The sequence below is a fragment of the Anticarsia gemmatalis genome, chromosome 14 (genome assembly GCF_050436995.1).
Source record: "Anticarsia gemmatalis isolate Benzon Research Colony breed Stoneville strain chromosome 14, ilAntGemm2 primary, whole genome shotgun sequence".
NCBI classification, from domain to species: Eukaryota; Metazoa; Arthropoda; class Insecta; order Lepidoptera; family Erebidae; genus Anticarsia; species Anticarsia gemmatalis.
This window is the reverse complement of record NC_134758.1, coordinates 3,345,027-3,368,205: the sequence shown is the minus strand read 5'-3', so window position 1 is coordinate 3,368,205 and position 23,179 is coordinate 3,345,027. Positions and strand designations below refer to the sequence as shown.

Sequence of the window (23,179 nt, the reverse complement as noted above, 5' to 3'; positions counted from 1 at the left end):
ATTTTCGATTTAATAGTACATTATTATAACAGAAATACTTCAATATTTAAATAATATGATTGTATGTTTACCCTCTACAATGCTGTTGTAAAGGTATTATCATCGATAAATCAACAACAGGCCGTAATTTCTCATTTCGTGCTGAGCAATAAATCATTTAACTAGAAAATAGGCCGAATGAAGCTTTATGACGAAAGCTGATCGATGTTTCGATGGAATTGGGAATATTTTGGCATGTACTACAATTTTTCACAGCGATAAAAAACAACGAATAATATAAAGGTAAAAAATCTGTCTGTGACCTGTTAGACCGTCTTTGGATTTTTGGGCTGGGTAGATGGATGTAATATATAATGTATAGGTTCTAACCATGGGCTAGAAAACAGGCCCTAACTCAGAAGAAACTAATTTCTAACTATTTTATTATACTAATTTCTATCGTACTAAACTTAAGCTCTTACCCAGAAGCAAACTAAGTTACTATTTTCAGTCAAAAATTGTATTTATGTCGAAAATAGTAGCTTTTTCAAGCTGGGTCATAGTTAAAAGATAGTATTTTATAATGTCAAAGTCTCCATATCAAACAATTTAATTCTGACCACAGTTCAAATATAACAGTAAAGTAATTCCTGAACTCCCACGCAATCCGAGGATAATATCATCTATCAGAGTCCTCCCACGACCACAAAAACGAAACGTTATGATAGCTTTGACCTTAGTACGTACAAATGACGTTTTGCTTCTGAAGTACTTTTATGCTTTTGTTTTTAAGGTTTATTAAGGTTTTGTACTATTTTAGGGTATGGAATAAGTTTATTGGTTTGTTTTTCAATGGTCCATTGCCATTTGCCATCAGTACAAGGGTTAGCGTGACTCGGGTTATTTTAGTATTAGATATAGCAAAAGTTGTTGCTAAAATAAAGCTCAGGGTACAAAGCGACATTCTTTTGCTTAGTATCGTAAAATTTGTAAAGACTAACTAATCGAGTATTTAAATTATTTGGGAGACAAAGTACTGATAAATAACGAATCTTAATAATTAAAAATAGATTGAAAGAATGACTGTCCCACTCTGAGCACGGAGAGAGAGAAAAAGAGATTTATTTGAAAAGTATATCATGAAAAAGCACCAAAGACAAAAAGTACAAGAAAAATGGCTACACAAACTACCAAGCCAAAAAAGTAGTAACATAATAAACAATACTTCTAGAAACTTGTCCAATTCATCTTAAACTTTACTCTCACTACATCTACGGAACACGCTCGGTGTCGCAACAATTTTTCACTTTCAATAAACCGTAACGTGAACTCAAAGGGTAGTGTCACAAAATATGTTAAAACGGGCCAAGTTCTAAACAAACTTGCGCATAGAGCGATCGATAAGTTTGTTCGTCCATCGAATAGTTCGTGCCCAGCGTACAGTCGCCGTCAAAAACATGTATACACTATAATTTTAAAAAGCATTTTTACATACGTACATAATATCTCGCTTTTTTGACAGAGGCCAAAGAACGCCACTTGGTGGACTCCCAAGCAAGTGGTTGCAGGTTGGAACTCGAGGCAACACACTAATGAATTTTCAAAGATATTATTATGTGTGTATTAGAAATAATTATCACTTGTTCCACAGGTGAAGGAAAACATCGTGATGCAACCTTGCATGCCTGAGAGTTTCTTGCAGTTCTTGAAGGTATGCAAAGTCCCCATCCCGAAATTGGCCAGCGTGGTGGACTCAAGGCTTAATTCCTCCCTCCCTCAATCCTCATTATGGGAGTAGACCCTTGCCCAGCAGTAGGACATAAAAATGTGCCCATGTATATATATTTTTGACGGCGACTGTACTCTATAAAGGGTTAAAAGTGTATAAAGTGTTAACTCGCTCGTTTGCTATGTAGATAGTTTGTTGGGGATTCACAAAGAATTTATATCGATAAGCGTTGAGAATATTTTGTTGAAATACTTCCAGTTATCTTGTTAACTTGCCTTTTATGAAGGGTTAAGTTTTTTATTTGTGTAGTGTAATTAAAGCGTTGAAATAATTGCCTCGTTAGTCTGGAGGCTAGGAGTCGGTTGAAAGTTTGGGCTTTATTTAGTTCGAAATTTTAGGTACAAGGCTCCTTATTGATAGTGGATTTCTATAATAAAATACTTTGGTTGTTGTTGTTGGCTATAAACATAATATTATGTTATTCCTTTGATACATATGTACATACATCAAGTCTATTATACCCGAAAGTGTAAGCAGAGGTGTATAAGGTGTATGAAATACATACATCCAAAGGATCGTTCTAATCATCTTTGTACTACTACAAAGAATAAAACAGACATTATTTTACATTGCATTCTTTAGTCCTACGAATAATTTTAGATCAATTTCATCTAGGGGTTTCATAAATACGACGTAGTAAAGCAAAAAACAATTCCCTCTCCTTAATAAATTGGCAGGATATTAAGGCTAAACTCGGCTATCATTTGACTCTTATATTATAACACTATCCAAAAGTCTTTCTAAAGCGACATGTACCGCCGAATTTACTACCATTACCCACAAAAGCTTCGGGAAAAAATATGGCGCCGTTTGAGCTCGAATTACAAGGGCTCAGTGAGATATGAATGGTACAAGTTATAAGCTGAGCGATCATATAAAATTATAAAACTTATTAACGTTCTGCAAGCTACTTTACACGAATGATGTTTGAAATTTGTTAAAGTTTGTGCATTTAGTTTCAATTTGATAATTAGTCATTGTGGTACAAACTTTTACTGTTATTCTTATTGACTGTGGCAGGACACGCTGACTAAAAGTAGCAATCGAAAATACGACAATTTCAGCAACCTAAATTCCTGCTCTTTCGATTACCTTAACCATTGTACTATATTATGCAATATTTTATAACATTTTTTTACAATTAACCTCATTGTAATAATTCTATTCATACATACCTGAAATTTTATATTTATTCTGTTCCCAGTCGCTTGTGTTTCATACTTTGCACCACACTCTAAGGCTTTGTTTCAAGTGGTCGCATTTATTCCCCCCATGTCCGAGTCCACTTTAATTACAGACAATTTATATTCAGATTAAAGCAGCGGCAGGTGGCCGTCTGCACTCTCTATTATATAACATACGTGATTTTAATATCAAACTATCGTGATACACGCGATAATATATTTGATGATATTTTGTTTTGGCTTGTTGGTAACTTGGCGGTGATGTGAACAACCGTGTGATGTGAATTTGTATGTTTATAGGAATGGATGGAAATTGAGGTAATGTTTATGTATTAATATGCTTGATAATATTTATCATTTTTTAATGTGTCACATTTTGAGCCATAAGCAAATATGGATTTTGAAAGGATGACTCAATATTTCAAGATACAGACATACAGACATAGGTTTCTTACCAGTCATTTAGGATACTGACAGTTTTGTTCGACTCCATTATTCTACAGTAATAAGAAGGTTATCCGATCATACTTTGTATAACATTGTTAAGCTTCTTGGCTGAAAGAAATAGCCCATTCGACTTTTTAAAGAAGGAAGAAGGATTTTTAAACCACAAGTTTATACTTGCTTGCCTAACCCTACATCTGCAAGTCACATTTTCTACTATCGTAATACTCAAAGACTTAACCCTAAAACATTGGCAGTATGACATGAATTAAGCCAGCAGTTAGCGCCTATAACAGTAAATCACGATCAACGCGGCGCTAACTCAGCTGATTGTCATCTTGTTTGTGTCCAACTGTCACCAATAGCTAACCATTTATTGAGCTTAGTTCTGATTTAAATGTTTAATGAAATCTATACTAATATAATAAAGCTGAAGAGTTTGTTTGTTTGTTTGTTTGAACGCGCTAATCTCAGGAACTACTGGTCCGATTTGAAAAATTCTTTCAGTGTTAGATAGCCCATTTATCGAGGAAGGCTATAGGCTATATAACATCACGCTACGGTCATTAGGAGCGGAGTAACAACGAAAAATGTTACAAAAACGGGAAAAATTTTGATCCATTCTCTTAGGTGACGCAAGCGAAGTTGCGCGGGTCAGCTAGTATAACATACATGCGTAGTACTCGTAACTGCCGGTCCCGTACGACAAGATGTGACTGTACTAATATTATAAATACGTAAGTTTGCCCGTTTGTTTAGCTTTCGCGGCTTAAACGTTAAACTGATTGACAAAATTTTGGCAGTGCTTTTAATACGCCACCGGGCACCGCTTTTTGTACGGATTTTTAGTTCTTGTGTATTTTCGCAATTGCCATATCTTAGGTAGAATGTGGGTGTTTAAAAACTGTTTTCCTAACGGTAAACGATATTCTCCCAAAATAAAAGAGGGGTTAGGTTCTGAGTTCAGCTTGCCGGCGTAGAGGTATGTATTAGATGAAATATCAGTATACACAAACACTTACAATCAAATTACTTGAAAATCACGTCCTAGATTGTTCTAGAACAATCTAGAATGCTATCGAATGTTCACAGTCACGATCTCAAGAAAGTTCTCGATTCTACGAACATCTGTAAGTTTTGATTGGTCGATGCGATTATTATCGGACAAGTTATAATACGATCAACTCCTGAATGCAGGACTAGTTTGATTTACAATTGCAGCTTTAGATGAGTTTTTCTTTATTTAGATCAGCCGTCACGCTTACTACGCCGATCCCTATATATATAGTCTTGGCTTAATGTAAACATAGCCTGTTGCCTTCGACATTCATGTGATTTTTATAAATAAGAAGAGGGACTTGTAGTTCTATAAATGAGCACGATTAAGTAAACAAACGAAGGGATCTTAGGTTATTCTTTGTATTGGAAAGTTATAATAATATGAACATATTATCTATTAATCAGTATAGATATGGACCTATTTGTTGATGCTATTTTTACACAAAATTATAAAAACTTCATTTCGTTTATAATCGTTTAAAAAAGCGATAAAATACGACAAGACAATTCTCTCCAATGGTCACAAACTTACGCTATTTATTTACCAAAACAAATAGCAGGGAAGCCACGTTGAAGCTGTAATGTAAACAGAGGTATCAGATAACCTGTACACCGTGCCTATGGTTGGCTTCGTGCCCGCGGCTACGGAAAGAATCAATTACTTAGTTACGAGATTTGTTTTGGCGTTGCTATGCCAGCCTGTTGAATAAGGCGCAATTGAAATAGAGGACTTGGGATTGTAGTGTACTTTAAAGACTTGCGTTGCGTGCGCGAGCATACGCTTTGAATCGCAAAATATCGCTACGTTTTGTATTAAAGTACATATGACATTATGTTTGCGCTTGGTCTCTTGTACTTTCCGCTAGATATTAAATTATACCGCATACCTACGCGTACCTATTATATAAAAATAAATGGAAATGTCATTTTAGGTAGGTTTACTTAGTGTTGGTTTGTCATGCACGATGTTTGAAGTTGTAAACGTTGCTAAGGGCTATACCGAGGCTAAAGTTCATTGCTTGATGCTTTAAAACGTTGCTTGCACTGTCGTCTGTCAAAATAACTTGCCTAATTAACAAACAGTCTAATCCTCATCTCCGTCACACAAACGAACTGAATTTCCCCACCAATATAAGTATAACAATCCATAATACTTCTATATCGTCCAAATAAACCTACAACAAAATAACCTTTCAAATTGAAACGAAACGAAACAAACGAAATAATTGTCATCCGTATACGATTCACTCATAAAATATTTCAAGAGTTCAAATAAAAACAAAAAAACACAGTATAGGAGTCGAAACGGCGTATAAACGTGAAAATTAATGAACGGAAAATAGATTTTCCCGATGAATTATACGAGTTCATTGAAACATTAAGTGCTTTTATTCGATTTTTTGTTTTTACTGATACTGTTTAGTGCTTTTATTTTTGTTAGAGTTAGCAAATGGACTAGTGCTTTCGTCGTTTAAATTATATTTTAGTGCTACATATCCCATTAACATACTTTCGTGTTTACGTAATCTACAGGCTTTGTAAAGGTCATTTATGGTCCAATGTTAATGTTTTTAAAATTCATAATAATATGTAAAATTAAGAACAAGAGCATAATAAAAACGGGGCATTGAGTATTACGATTATAAAACTAATTTTGTTCCGAAAAGTAGTTGCCAATATCGTGCCACTAAGATATAATTTATTTTGAGTGACACTACTGTTTGACCGTGAAGGGCTCAGCGGTTTATATAATTATGTATGTGTATAATCGTAACAAATAAACAGACAGATGTCCCGCATTTGTATAATTACCATTAAGATATTTAACATGACTAACAAAGCATACCTGCTAAATAATTTCACAAACCAACCCATTATAGAATCCGAAAACCCAACTCATTCAATACTGATTGATGTAAACCTTATTTATTAACATAACCCTTATAATGTAACGTCTAAGAACGTTACAACTATGTAACCCGGGTTCATAACCCTTCACTGTAAAGTGTCACTCATTCCTATGTTAAATGTATGACATGATGATGTTAACCCTTCCATGGCTATCGGGGTTTGAACCCCAAATATGATCTGTTTTTGTATTTACACGTGTATTTTAATTTTAAGAAATAAATTATGTGTTTTGTTTTCGATTTGAAAAGGTTAATTATTTTTTATTGAATTGAGACGAGAGGCTAAATAGTCTGGTAATTAGTTTTTTGATATTATGAACCTAAATTAATGTAATAATTAACACCGATATAACGTCGTGATACCAAATTTCTTACACACAATTATGTGAAATGATTATCTTGGAATTTTAGATTTGTTGTATACTGATTTAATACTAAAGTGACTTTTTGCAAAGCAAATAAAGAATTTAAGAAAAAAATATTTCCTTAAGAATATCGCAAACTATTTTGAAGAGTATATAGAGAGATGTAGAGTTTGAAATAGAATTCAAAATTATTTTGTCCTTTTTATATACGACCTGAATAGTACAAAAATAAAACATTTTAATAAAGTAAGTATAAAACATAAGTTATACTACAAACAAGTATCTAAGCATACTACTTGGATTTGATCATTAAAAGTTTCTTGTACAACGAATAATTAATCAAAATGTATCGGATAACTAATGTATGTATCGGAACAAACTTTTGTTTGCTGAGATGCAAAACATAATTACCTTACAGGGTTTGGGTTCTTGGGTTGTAAACGACTAAACGAGTAGTTTAGGGTTAGGTGATATTATTAAATACTAGATAACATAACATACTAGACGACAAAATGTATGGATTTGAATAAAGCAAGGTGAAACTGTAAGGACTTTATGAAAATTAATTTTACGGTTTAGCATTCAAAGCGTTATAGATGGACCGGCTGACTTCACATTGAAGATGGATATTTTCTCCTATTTCCGTCCCACTGATAGGCCAGAGCCTTCTAAATTGAGGGAGAGGTTAGGCCTTGAGACCACCACGCTGACCAAGTGTGGGTTGGCGATATTGCTCTCAAAACATAAGTTGAAAGTGAAGATATCATTAGGTAGAACAATAATTATATGAGTAAGGTATACTGAGTATGGATTAGTAGACTGTCATAAACGGTGCGCATGACTTACAGCTTGTAAGTGCACTCAATTTTAAGTGGCACTTAAAGCCTTCCTGTCGCTACGATAGAGTTAAGTTCTAAATAGGGTAAATGTATCCGGTTATTAGCAGTTCTTTGTAACTCATACGTTAATTACTAGGTTTACTATTGTTAGACGTTTATTTTGTTTATTTGTTATTATTAACTTACTATTACGAGAACATAACTACTAACTATTATATGAAACAAGTTTCATGATATTTCTAGTGCCGGTCTTAGACCCTCAAATATACTTGAAGAAGTCAATATACGAATGCTCGATATACATCGAAACTTAAGTAGATGGATACAAAGGTGTTCGGTTCGGTGTTCGAATGGTAGGTTGAAGGCATTTTGATACTGTTAATCATATTATTGTTAACTGTAAAAATACGACATTTTCTATCCGATTCACTTTGAATTTGAATCGATCCAACAGATCGTGTGTCATTTCATCGATACAAATATCAATTAAATAATAAATAATAATACTTAAGATAACTTTTCAGTTAATTCACAAATGTAATTTAATTTAAAATAAACCAGTTTCAATCTGTAAGTTAACCGCAACAATTAATATTACATTGAAAACCGGATTTTAAAAATAAAATGACAATGTGAACTGTAGTTTTTAACTGGTTACAACGCCGACAATAATTTAACGAAATTAAGTACTTATTTTTTATTTACAAGTGAAAATCAGAGTCGGTATGCGGATTACATTAATTTATGCACCGTCCCGGTTGTTCATTGTTCCTCTCGTATTCATATTTCATTTTGGCACCTTCAGTGCAATAAAGTAAGTACGAATATGGCAATATGTATTATTGTAGTTTTCAACAGTACTTGAAAGATACACTCGATATATTTTTTTTGGGTTAAATTATAACGTGAAATGAAGATTGTAATGTTGTTTTAAATAAGTCTTATATTTTATCAATTAATAAAGGCAATAAACCGACGTTTAAATGTACATTTGTAAAAGAATAACTCTAATCTAGCTAATGTTTTGTATAAAACACAGTATCACAGAATCAAAAACATAAATGAAAGGTAGACGCAGTTTTTGTTTTTTGTAAAGTGGGTATTTTCCACTTAAGCTATTGTGTCCCCGGTTATACGTTATTTTTTGCAGAATTCAGTATTTTAATATGTTTGCTTCGCGACAGCGCTGGAAGGCTGTCAACGTCAGAACTTGTCATTTTAAACCTTTCATATTTAATTTTATGCTTTTGTAATCAAACAGTCAGCTTTTTGAACGGAGTGTCCGTCAAGTGACAACGAGATACCGTATTAATAAGCAGAGTTGGGGTTCATTTGCATTTCGTGGACAGTTCTAATTTCTATTGTCTATTTTTCTAGCATCATACATGAAGTAGGTTATCTACCATTACGATACTATATTATGGGAGAAAAGTTATCACTTAAGTGCGAAGAAAACGGGACATAGCTTATGTAAATATGTAGTTCGAATTTCCTATAGATTTCACAGGTTCAAATACGTTGGTAAAATACCTGTGTATTTGCACGAATTTCATATAATATAAGTATAAGAATAATAATATAATGATGTAAAACTCACGATAATATAATTCCCAAATTGTTTTCTTTTTAACTCTTCATTAATACGCATTTCCTATCAACTAAAACCTTTCCTTCCTCAAAAGACATCCAAAATTACAATTTATTAGTAAACATAGCTTTAAAGTGGAAACTTCGATTTTATTTACCACATGTGGCGTAAGGGCTATACTAATGTCCCCACGCAATTTTACATGGCCCCCTTAGGGATGGCCCTTGAGCCTACAATCTGTGTTAGGGTAAAATATGCTCGTACTTCGGTAGATAGCTAGGTAGGTGTCGCCAGATGTGGCACCTAAAGGTCAGAGATTAAGGCTAGAATACTTTAGACTGAATACATTATGTATAAGATACACATATAAGACGTATGGAATAATATGGATATGTGTGGTTTTCCTTAGAAATGAATACTATTTTCTTTAATTTCTATTTACGAAGTGGTTTGTACAAACGGAATATCCTTATAACCAAAATACTCATAATATCAGAATGCGTGACGATATAGCGAATTACTAATATAATCGGATTAGTAAAAACAGTGTTTTAAGAATTAAATTAACAACTTGGAAGTAAGGAAAAAATATGAGCAAATTAATGAAATTCACGTAAATTGTTATGCAAAATACCACATTAAATACCACATAGCATCCCTTTTTAGGTATAATACTTAAAACTATGTCTCCGTGGTGGTAGGCAGAGGAGACCAGTAACGTAATTATATGTAAGATAACTATTTTCTTGTTTCGTCTATATATCTATTAAATTATCACGAAGCAATTTTATAATGTAATTTGATTGAAATGTACTATAATTTAAATAACGTTTTAATCCTCGCTAATGCTTAATTATTTTAATGTTAATTACTTTTGTTTTGCCGTTTTTGTTGTACTGTAAAATAAGATTAAATATTTATGAAATTAAAAGTACCTAAACTGAAATGAAGCGATAAAAATTTTGCAACAGATTGCACGCAAGGACAAAGGTAAATTACAGGACGACTTTACGTGGTTTTCGAAAAGACAGACACTTTATGACACAGACTTACTATAATCAATAAAATGTTAGTTAATTTTCATTAATTTCAGTTATTATGTAGAACATTGGTAGAAGGCTACTATATTCCTAGCTTTCAAAACAGAAAATCTAGATCAGGACCTAGATTCGAACCCAGGATCCCTATACAGAGCAGACGTATTTACTACCTGATAAAGTCAATGTTTAATGAAAAAACACAAAAACCGAAACATTAACTCCCATAATATTACCAACAAAAATCCTTGCCAGCTTTTTTTATTTGCATTCACTGAGTTCACGCGGAACGTTGAAAGGGGAGAAATAAAAATATAAACGTTAGCATTTTCACGTGGAATCGAATTTATTACGAAATATCGCAGAGCTTTGCGAATGAGGATGTTAGTAAGCAAATTATATTTGGCGGTCATAATTTGTCAATTCAGTCTTTTTGCGACTTATATTAATAGATTTGTTGCTTTGCTGAGTGTTTTTTTGCTGTTGTGGATTATATGCGTTGTATTATGGTTCAGCATGATTGTTTACTTTATATTTTGATTACCCTTTAGAAACAAATTAAGAAGTGCAATTTGTGTGCCAGAATAAAATACTGTACATTGAAAAGCTACGGCCTAGGAAATCATTTAATAGTCTGTTATAAATATAAGCTATCCTTTGGGTTAGAATAATATATATTTTAGTAAAGACCAGCTCATAAATATCATAAATTAACGCGTTCTAACCAACTAATTATATCTTAAACAATATTAAATATTCATATATAGAGACAAGCACCTCATCAAAGATTACAACTATCATTGACGACATACATAACACTTGAATCTCAAATCATATCATCAAAAAGTAAAACAACGAAACCACGACAACATCAGTGTAATGCAAAACCTCTAATTCCTACCAAATGTATGCAAAAGGGGCTAAATGTGTTCCCGTTGAGTTATAACGTAATTATCGCGATTTAGTCGTCAATTACATGCTGACGTTGCGATCGCCAACTTAACCAATCATTCTCGTAATACCTGAGCTTATTTATGGAAGGGAATTGTGTTTTGTTCACGATTTTGGTGATACAAAACTGTGGTATATGCCTGTTTGTGGTGTATAGTGAAGGTGTTAATGGGTTTTATAGATCACACCTGTGTAACTCAGAGTTGTAAGTAGACATGCATCGAAATTGAAAGCTCAGTAAGATTTATACATCTTAGGAATCGAGTTCATATCCTCGTGATTGAAACACATAATCGATCAACACAAAGGCAATAATTAAATTAAGACATAATATACGCCATTTTAACACAATGTGGCTGTGATATGACATTTCCACTGAATAAGATTATTGCAATATCATTTTCTGCAACGTAAAACTTTAAATCATATTAAATGTAGTATACTTTCAAAATTATTTGAAAGCAAATACATCATCACTCTACTTCACATTACGTTGGAAATTGGAATACGTTGCAGGATGTTAGCTTTAATATCAACACATATTTTTCTACAACACTAGACATAAAAAAAATCTCCAAAGAAACCTAGCAAAAACCTCACTTCAACACCAATCAGTGGCCCCATAAAATCCAATTAACAGTAACACTCAGTATATCTTGTAGTCGTTATCGCCGGCATTTAATGCTTATTTATTGAAAGCCGTTCTAGGAAGGCAAGTCTACCGGAGTTATGTCCCGGAAGGATCATTGTGTCCTCACTAGCCTGGTTTATGTGCGGCGAAGCAGTTACGTTGAGCCCAAGGAATCAGGCGGTGCATGACCGTTTTTAGATGGTGAATTTAGTTTGGTTTTTCTACGAGAGGTATAATTGGGTTTTTCATTTATTGACTGTCATGACGTCAAAGATGTACTGTCTCTCAGATTTCATTGAATATGGAACTTTGTCGAGTATTTTTAATCATAATTATTGCTGCTATTGATAGTCTGCTTTATACTTCTGCGAGACAAATTCTAGTTACTAGTTTTCTTGAACGCTGCCGTATGTCTGAATAATACGGTAACCAATAGTTACCGTATTATTCAGACATACGGCAGCGTTATCGAGCCAAGTTAAAAAAAAGATCTGATTCGGAACACCGCATGTTATGGATGTGCTGTGGTTGTTATATTTATAAATTTCATATACATATGAATATATAAGTCTGTATTGATCTTTGCAATGAAAATAAAGTAAAGCTAACTATCGTTTTTCGGTGACTTTGAAAGATGGATCACTTTTAGTTGTTCACAAATATTGGATAATATCCATAACTACAATCGGAGACATGTTTTTCTGCTCTCTATAGCCTTGATAAACTTACAAAGAACCTCATTCATTGTTTTCAATCCATTTATATTTGTAGAACGTATAACACCCACAGTTATATTTAGTCATTCCTAATAATACCTTTACTTCTATTATAGAAATAGCTCTACTAGAAAGGTCGGGCAAGTTCCGAGTAAATGATATTAAATAGTAGTAAACAACTGCTATTGACAGATAAACGAACTTCTGTGGTCATGTTTCAGTCTAATTTTATCATTTATAGGTCAATTAATTCATATTATGTGTAGGAGCCAAGTTCAGATCAAAATGGTTGTTTCAATTTATAATAAGTAAATTAATTTTCTTTAAATTATGCAGCTGAACATCTTATAGCGAAACCCTTGCGATATTGTTATTAATTCTTTAGCAACACCACATTTATGGGCACGATTTGGGCGATAGACGCACAGTAGAATAATTCCTATGAACTGTAATTTTAAATTGTAAATAATACCTAAAAACCATGTTTATTCTTAATCATATCTTAATTTTGTGTCATAATGTAAGTAAATAAGGGGTTAGACCGCGTATGCGTACGACCGAATCTAAAACACTCACAGCAATAAATAAAAGAAAACCTTGCCTAAGCGATCTCATTACACATTAAAGAGCAAGAATTAAAAGAGCCACTCAAAGTTCAATTACCTCTCTGTCACTCATAAAACAAAACCGCTAAGCGAAAAAGAGATGCAATATCCATTAAATTTAGACGACCTATATAAAGAGTAAAGAGTGTACTAGAATTAAAGACAGGTTTATGTAGCAGTGCTTCTTGGTTAGGTTATCTGGGGCTTGGCTGAGATTACTCTGGTGCGGATCATAAAGTTCCTGGTGGATTTTAGTACTAGGACTTGCATTTGAGCTGTAACAGTACAGGATCTTTATGTTCAACTTTTATTTGTGATTGTATTAACGTGTGGTGAGGATATTTTTGTTGTTGAAGGTGGTATTAGAAATATTGCTTTTTATTTTTTTCGTATTTTTGTTCCCTTTTTTTGTGTCAAAGTCGTTTCAGCTAAATAAAAAGTTTAATTATTTTTTTCATAAATAGTTAACCTATTTTCAGTCCATCAATTTGATACATATAATGGCAACGGGATATCATTTAATTGATCAGATTACTGTTAAGAAATGGATCTATAGTTTAAAAGTTTTATACTAATGCGTACTTCAACAAATGTAGCAAAGAAGTAGACAGACTAGACTCACGAAAAACTAGCAAATAAAAGTTAGATTGACTCAAGAAACGAACCGAAGACCCAATAGTTAGCGGTCGAATACATCGGAACAGCAAATCCAATACAGACATTACGTAAGGAAAATGGTGGAATTTAAGGATTTTTTTCAAAAGTAATGTACACTAGTAATACTGAAGTAGAAGCTACAAGTAACTTGTTCACGTGTTTATGTGCACGATGATACAATTTGTAATGTACGTGCAAACTTTAGCTTAATGTACTCGCCCAGGTTTGTAAGTTAGCGGCTAACTTTACGCTTATCTGCTATTAAGTTTAGCTTTCATTATGAACAATTTTTTTTTAAATTAACCTTTAAATACTGCGTTAAAAGATTTCGCTTTACTAACTTTAATCGATTCTGGAATGGACTAAACGCCTAAGCTTTTCTTCGTTCGAAAAAGTTCTTTGCCCAGTAGTGGGGCAATTACGGGTTAAGAAAACCACTTAAATGGAATTTAAGAGAATTCCTCTGTGTATTCTGTCTTATCTGCTACCCATACATGAGGTTTTGTATTCGATTACCGGTCGATTAATCTTTTCTAATTTAAATTACAATATTTCTCAATATTGGTGCGTTCCACCTCTGCCTACATCTTCAAGTACAATGTATTGATTCTTAAAACTAACATACTGTATTGTAGCAAATTTCAGAATGTTTTATCCACATTTGTCATTGCGTTCCTACTGCACGGAGATTTGTTTCATAGCATTGCGCCGATTGCGAGCATTGCGAGGATACGTGCCGATACGGCTGCAGTCTTTATATCACTAGCTACTGACAACGTGATGCCATTAAACTAGTTCAATCACTCTTTTGAAGATTGAAAAATATAGAGGTTGGTACAAATAATATTGGGTCAAAATAAGAATTTCTGATAATATTACCGCGGATGCTACTACGCATTACTTCTATTGAATTTCTAGTAAATGTAGTAGTCGATAGTTACAAACGTAACAAATCGTCGATCGATTTCGATTTTTTGTATCAAATGACCGCATGTTATTCAAAAGACATTGTCACAATAAATAAATAAAATTAAATAACAAACTACAACTTACCTTCAAAGACAGTTAAAGTAGCGATAGCAGTAACGGCGTCGCCTACACCGTTCTCGGCCACACACTCGTAGGTAGCGTCGTCGCGCTGAGCTCTCACCGGCTCTATGCGGAGCACCGCGCCGTTCGCGCCCGGCCCCGCTGCCGTGTCCATCGGCGATACTTGGTAGCGGGTTTGCATGCCTGTTGAAGAAAAATAAAATTAAATATGGCTCTATAAAGAAAACAATTTATTTCTACGCCTCTCTTCTGCTCTTCGCTAGGTCTTCACTACCTTCTAGCTGAAAAATTAACGGTACATGGTGACGAAGCTTAGCAGCCACATCAATCCATTTGCAACCAAGGGCAATGTAAGTCGGCCGAAACCTCGTGTAACCAATTTAGTATTGTGTTAAAAGCTGCGATAGTGCAAAAACTTCAAATAAAACATTAATTCAGACGTAATTAGAAATAATTGTTTTTTCGAAGTAGTTTTACGCCTTGTAGTTCGTGTTGCAGTTTAACTTTGTGATGTGTGAGTTCAGCAAAAAGTGTACATATTGGTGTTTTTTCTCTGTTCGTGGTAAATATAGTAAAAGATGTCCCTAAAAACTAGGGGTTACGAAATGTTTAGAAAATGAAAAACTGGGATTGTTTACGAAAATATGTTGTCTAGCTAAATAGTGTTTGAGACATGTTTTTAACTAGTTACATTTCAGCGAACCAACTTGTGGTAGATGTCAGTCTAAGCTATCAGCTAACTTTACCTGCGTTTAGTATAGACGTGCTTCTGGTTTAGACGTCGAGCTTTCATAGCGATCGTAAATCGGATGGATTACGCGTAATATCTATCAAATTTTACGTTACATAAAAATAAAATGTTGCTTCATTCAACCTTACTATTACTTTCTCAGCGATGTCTGTAATTCACGTAAATGAATAAAAATATAACAACTTTTGTGATATTTACCTTTGACTACCAAGTTTTATGAAATAAGAATCGCTGCAAATATTTCCCAGCGGTGTTACTTCGTTTCATAATAAACTTTAATGACTAAAAAACAGTTCCGCGTATTATACCGACTGGGAGACTGAAAAAGAATAATATTCCTTTGCGACGAAACGCTAACTTTGAAAAATCCACAGTTACTTTCAATGAAAAAGTTTAAAAACGTACCGGATTAATGTCCCACTTCTTGTGCGCATCCTTGCACTTTGCATTTTTCCAAGATTGCTGTAGCAACAACGGCTTACATTTTGCAGTCTCCGTGACTCGTAATCTTATGGGAATAAAGTTTAAATTGCATCGCACCAGCTGTTGTTAAAGTTGCCGCGAAGTTGGGCATAGGGATGCTCCAAATAGTCGGGTGTTCGGATTCGTTTCGGTGATTATTCGACTAATTTCAGACATTTGCTGTGACCGTATTTGTGAAACTTAGTTCTGTACTGGCGGAGGTTTGCGAGAGACATTGTTGCTGAATAGTTGTGTTTAACTTTCGTTTAAAATTGTATTACAAGTTAATTTGGGCTGTTACGTATTCTATGCTTTTAATGAGTTTTGCAACACCACGAATGTAACATATTATGCATCACTGCAGTCAAATAATAGAACATAACCTTTTGCAAATAATGAAATGTCTTTCTAATTTTCCAAACCTTTCTCTCACTCAATAAATTGATTATTTACAAAAGGTATCGTTTCTAACCTGAACGACTCATCAAACCGTCTGTACTTTTAAAATCCGTAATCAACCGATGTTTTTTTAACCATAATGAAGGTACATCCCTAGTTGTCAGCGAAGGACGAAGCTAAATCGCCACTAGTGGTGTACAAGGAAATGTATTTCACGACAAGTGAGAATAATCGGTGTCTGGCGAACACGATTTTAACACATTTTTGCATCCTCGTACAGCACTAGGTTTAAAAGGATTTTGTTTTGTTGCGGTGAACAATGAGCGTCTCGAAATATGGAAGTAGACATACGCTAGAAAGTTGAATAAATATATTTTTATTTATTTATTTGTACGTGTACATGATACTGGACTAAGCAAATATTTTTAAGTGCCAATACTAATGCAAATGGCTAAACTGTGTTATGAGTATTCTTCAAATATTTTGATCATAAGCGTGACACGGAGACGCACACAATAATTGAAAAACATTGTAGTAATAATTTTTTATCGACAATAATATTTTTAAATTATAATACAATTTTCATATTAAAACAGCAAAGAAAAGATAAATTAAGTAGTAGTCAAAAGATTTCTAAAAACACAAATCAATATTTGTAGGCGATTTAAAAACAAGGAATATTCTGAATAGCTGTGAGATATTTTTATAAAAAATCGTTCGTTATTATTAAAATTTTATCAATGAAAGAACATTTCCATTCAATATAATTTAAACATACATTTCATTCGACAAAGCGACCGATTTCACATTTATAATTTAAATGATAAACAGAACGGCCGTAAATATTGTAAGTATCAGAAAATCAGTAAGAATTAACGTATCAACGGGACGAAATAATAACGTTAATGTTATTTATTAAGCTCTCACGTGTTATTTAATATTTACGTATTAAAAAAACACCTCATTTGTTGATGTTACGAGTACCAGTTACCTGTGATTTTGTTCGCATGAAAATAAATAAAAAGTATACCATGTAATAATCTAGGTTACTTACTACCTATTACAGTCTAGTTATGTGGCAAGTTTTTCAAGATTTTAGTCTAGTCTTATATAAAGGAGCCTATAAAAAATAAAAAATAAAATTTACATTTAGTTATTTATTTAAACTTCTCATACAAAACGTATGTCGGCCTGTCACACCGGCAAGGCGTGCCAGCTATAATTTGGGCATACCAACTTAAAACGTCAGGTGTTCCTTCGACGGTCACCATAAAGTGGCCAGGACGCGGTACCTCCAATTGGATTCTCCGCCTCCCTTGCTTAACCCCCTGATCATTTACCAACCAGTTACGCAAATTGAGCGCCTCAAAACAAATCAAAAGTAAAACTATCTAAAAAATCCCAACACATAACCAACAAAATAACTAAACACAGTGATTTTATTTCCCAATCTAGTACATTTCCTATATGACTGAGTTAGCAAAATGCTGAAGAGGAACGTTAGTCGTAAAAATATCTCGAAGGGAATAAATTCCGGTGAATTAGGCATCAATTCACGATAAAATAAAGCAGTAAACAGCCGTCGTAAGTAGCTTTAAAAATAATACGCGGAGAAAATCGGATGGAGAGCTTATAGTACAAAAAATGTCGACTAAAACTATGTACTTGAAAGGAAAGATAAAATTCTTTGAAAAATTCTCACTCTCTTTTCAGCTTTTAGTCAGAAGGTAGCGATCGATAAGAGAGATTTTATAATCCTATATTCTTTTAAATGTGTTTATCCGTACATTTTGAAGTACAAAAGATTGTATTTAAGTAGTGTATTGTGATTTCATGAAGTCTATTTTTGTCTAAGCACCTTATTACGAATGATTAATTTCTATTTATGTTCTATTATAAACAAAGTAAATTTCATTCACTTCGATGACGTTTAATTTCAGTCGGGACGTAAATAATTTTGACAATATCGAGGTAAATATCTGAATGGAAGAAACCATTCACAATTGTGAAGAGCACGCTTTCGCGTACAGGTACACAGGTTGTTAGTTACATGAAAAGAACTGAATCGATTCGGATAAAATTTGGAAGAGTGATAGACTACATCTCAGAACAAGTCACAGACTACCTTTTGACGTTTGACGAAGTGCAGCCACGGGCATAGAGAAGTAAGTACTTCACAATAGTCGTAATCATAATATTATTAGTCGTTAAAACGCCCCATATTTTCATCAAGTTTTCTCAGTACGTATAAAAGCATAAGCATTCACTTGACGAAAGCAATAAGAGGTGATTAAGTTCCACAGTGGTCCGACAGTGCGGTAATAATGGTAAGATTGTCATAGTCTGACAAGTGGGTGGGTGAAGGGAATAGTACTCTGTGGGGACACTGTGATTAAGAGATGTGCTTGGTATTTATTGTTGTGGCTTTTGTTAGTGAGGGTGTTTTTTTTTTGTATTTATAATTATTGTATATGAAGTAGGTAATATATTATATTCTGTTCTACTATTTCTAATACAATAATCCTGGATAGGGCATATAAACGGATGTCTTTTACATTCTCACGCAATAAATGCTGAACAGATTTTAACGTGCAGATGCACAATTCAAATGCTAGCTTTAGAATTTATAAACTAAAAGAAAAACTGACTAGTTTAGTTAATTTAGTTTTATTTAAGTGCAAAAGTAAACCCAAAATCGAAATCTTTAATTTTATTTTAAACTAAAATATCAATCACGTACAAATCCAGTCAGCGAGCACTCGACACATCGACTCGATAAAATATAAATCGACTTATTATTCAGTAATATTCTGGCAATCGACTCGTAACCACATATTTACGATTGAAACAGTACTTGGCATTCGCAGCGTCACCTTACACAAAACATATAAATATAATGTCATAAAAATATACAGTAAAATCAGGTCGGCCGCTTGAAAATACTATATAAGTGAACGATGTAGTGATGTAGTCGATTTGCGAAATGAACAATAAATAATCGACTAAGAATTGTGAACACATCAAAAACTTTAAAAATGTAATTATTATATTGAAAAGAAGTAATAAAGTTACAGTTTTTAAGACATACGTATAAGACAAAAGACTGCTTTTAAGACAAAAGCAATAAATGAAAAATATATAATTTGTCGCAAGGTTTTAAAATGCTGCTTACAAATTGATAATTTTACACAATAATTAACAATTCACTCATCCGTGAGTTATGAAACTCAACAAAAATCAAAACTAAACCAAATAAGAATGCAATTTTATGCTTCAATAGAGCTGTAACAATCTTAGTCGATTTTCAGAAGACAAAAGGCGCATCTCTACATTCTACCGCTCCGTATTCCAGTGCGAGGGTAGGTAATAAAAAATATAACAGTCGTAAAGCAATATCACATACACGTGGTCAGAATAAAGATGGCGTACACTGAAAACGCGCTTTAATAGACATCGTCTTTGTTTGCAGAAGTTACGACGATTATTTAGATTTTATGGATAAAATTGCGGTTTAAATTCTAGGATTGAACATGTAATACCTTGATCAGATTGATATTTTGTAGAAAAATGGTTCGATTATAATATTACCTACATACATAAAATCAAGCCGTTTTTCTACAGGGGTAGGCAAAGACTAAAGAGCGCCACTTAGTATAATCCTTATAAACATCCCTTGCTGCCATCTTATACATTTTTATGGTGAGTTTTTGTAACGAAGTTATTAATTCCTAAAAAAACACATTGATGGAATATTCTGTCTGATTGAACTTATAGCTTTTAGTGAAATTTCCGAAACCAAAAATTATGACCAGATAGAACAGACGCAACAAACGGTTATGGGGAACATTGACGGTATGCTCTTTAGACCATAATAATAAAATTATTATCAGCAGATGGGATAGGCGTATTTTTCACTTTAGAATCAAAAGTCACACAATCAAAATCTCCAATAACTATAGCACACATTATCACGTTGTAAATTCGAAATGTACCACTAAAACGTAACAAGTTAAATCTTTCACATAAACCGTATCGCGTAGATTTTCAAAAGAACTAGCAAGTTTGAACACGTCGAGGTAAAGTGTGAACGTTGGTGCCAGCTTGGAGCTCCAGATACACACTATCGCGTCTCCAGGAATGCGGGTACGTGAATATATTTCTGTGGTACAAGGAAAATGTGGGAGTTTTGTCACTGTGTAACGTAGCTGAGAGACTTTTAGTTATGATTTTAGTAATTGCTGCATTGTAGTAATTCTGATGTTGTGCGGTTATTTTGAATTTAATGTCGTAATTATTTTTTTACGTTGTTTATTTAATGTTAATTTATAGGTCTAGGCTGGATTTTAATATTTGAATCAGATAGTTATAACTAGTTACAAGTAAAAGGATTCCTCGTTTTGAATTCAGACGCAATAATATTACGATTTTATTATTTTAAACTTACTCTCAATAGCGTTTTATATTAAAAGAAACTACAAATCATCCAAATTACGTAAACCTGAAACTTACAAAAACGTAAAATTAGCCACAAAAAATAAAGCAGATAAAATCCGAGAGATCAAAAGGCTGAATAGCTTAGTATCTTTGCCCACCCGTATCTGCGGTAGGGACAGGCGTCATCCATCATGGCGGCCGACATGTCGACGCGACTCGTGATTGTCAATCTAGCGTGTGACGCGCGCTGTGACTTTGCTGCGGCGGTTTTATTGCTCAGTTTGTTGGAAACGTTACGTTCAAATTGTTTGTCGCATGTACAACCGAAAAAATACGAACGACTAAACCGTTTAGATTTTTCTTTCGAATTCCCTTTTTTTGGTTTGTTTCCAGTTTTCGGTGTGTTGTGTATTGGTTTTAGGGTTTACTGAATTTTAAAGATGTTTGGCTGTGAAAATACAAAACACTTAAAATATTACAACCTTAACTATCTGTTGCTAAGATGTCGTTCGATCTGTTATTCCGAAATCATTGATTTCATAGAACATAATTTTCTGCGAAAAAATATCAACATAAGTACTAATTGCTAATATCTCTTCATGGTGTATTGAATCAGCAAATGTTGTTTATAAGCTTATGAAATACACCTTTCAAAGAAAAAAAGAACATTGCAGGATTGAAGGTAAATTCCAAGAGAACACATAGTAATAAAATAAAAGGAATTATTTTTTGTAACAGTTTAACTGTCCCAAAAAACTATTTCGCTCGAGGCTATTGGACCAGGCACAGCTATCAGCGAATTTAGTACACCACCGTCGGTGTTCGAAATTAGAATTTCATGGAATGCAGATCCGATTTTTGAAGCTGAATTCTTTGGACGTCCTTTCAAAGTCATTACTTACGGATTGGAAACTGTCAAAGTTTAGCCGGGGTTAAAAGGCGAGTTTGAAGGTCCATGGAAATAATTAAATGAGGGTGTATTAAATAAGGTTAATCGTTTTGAAAGTCTTTAACTTTTGGAGAAGTATTTAAAGACTATATTCAGTTTAAGACTTGTATTAAGGATGCGTATATACGTATTCGTATAAAATAATTGTAAAAGAGAAACAAATAAAATGAGGATGAATCAACAATTCAGTTGACTGGCATCTTAGGGATAGAATAAAAAAAATAAAACCGGACATAAAACAGATCGTGAACGTAACTGGCACAGACTATAAAAGATCACGCGCGAAACTGTCAAACTATCTAATAGACAATAACTCAAGAGTCGGATAAACAAAATTTTGTTATATCGTTTTCCTCTTACTTTTACTTTTTGAGTTAGTTATTTATTATATTATATGTATAGAACATTTCCCGTTAGTTCTGTCCTCGTGGAATTTGATTTGCTTTGAGGATATAGTATTATTTGAGAGACGTAATACATATATCTTTAATCAGATACACGTTTTGACGGCTGTCTCAGCTTTGTGCACAGAAAAGTACGCGAACAAATTACGAGTATGTATGAGGAAACAAAAAAATAAAGAACTGGTTTACCTAATTTAGTACATTTATTACGACACAGTCCGAGTTATACTTCATTCAATTACTACGTATGGTTCATTGCAGTACCAGCATAATGCAGTCGGAAACAAAAATTCGGTTGGACCAAGCTTTTAAAAACCAGGAATTCAATATTGAATATGGATTTTTGAAAATTTGCTTATCTAATATGCTTTTCACATAAATTAAAGATTTTTAAACATTCTTATCTACTTATACTTTCGAATATAACGGGTTCGCTATCTATACTTTGGACTATATATTTAGCAAATTCTGGTCAGATTTTGATCTCCACAGTTATTACAATAACGTGAGTTTATGTTTAATAGTGTGAGTCGTAAAAGTAAGGGTTAATCTCGGGTTGATGTGACCACATCTGCAGTTAATAAGAGCAAGGTAATCCAAGTGCTAAGCGTGTATTATGATCTTTTGTCTCTTTCACTCTAGGAAGATTTTGTATGGGTAGGAAAGTCGCAATTTTTATTTGTATTTAAAAGGAATTGAAAATTTAATCCTTATGAATAATGAGTCAGTAGACCATTAAAATTATTATAAGAATGAAAAATAATTATTTTAAAATAATGTTGATGTTCATTATTTTATTCAGCATAAATTAAACTTACCGACAAAATAAAAGCACTAACCGAAAAATGTACTAGTAAAATATAATAATAAGAATATTTAAGTAACATTTACTTTTTCAATAGCAGAAAAAAAGTTAAATTTACAACTGTATGTCCCGAACGTAAAAACTCCGAAAAAAAACAAATAAAAAACAATT

General features: G+C 33.3%; 1 protein-coding gene across 7 annotated transcripts in view; it reads right to left on the bottom strand.

Annotated features, from left to right (window-relative positions):
- The window catches only part of Lar (tyrosine-protein phosphatase Lar), a 430,735-nt gene that overhangs the window by 90,355 nt on the left and 317,201 nt on the right, over positions 1-23,179 (bottom strand). For all 7 annotated transcript variants that reach the window (XM_076122426.1, XM_076122430.1, XM_076122427.1 and 4 more), the window contains one exon: positions 14,808-14,987. In XM_076122426.1, the coding sequence (XP_075978541.1) occupies positions 14,808-14,987 (180 nt within the window). The remainder of the gene's footprint in view (positions 1-14,807; positions 14,988-23,179) is intronic.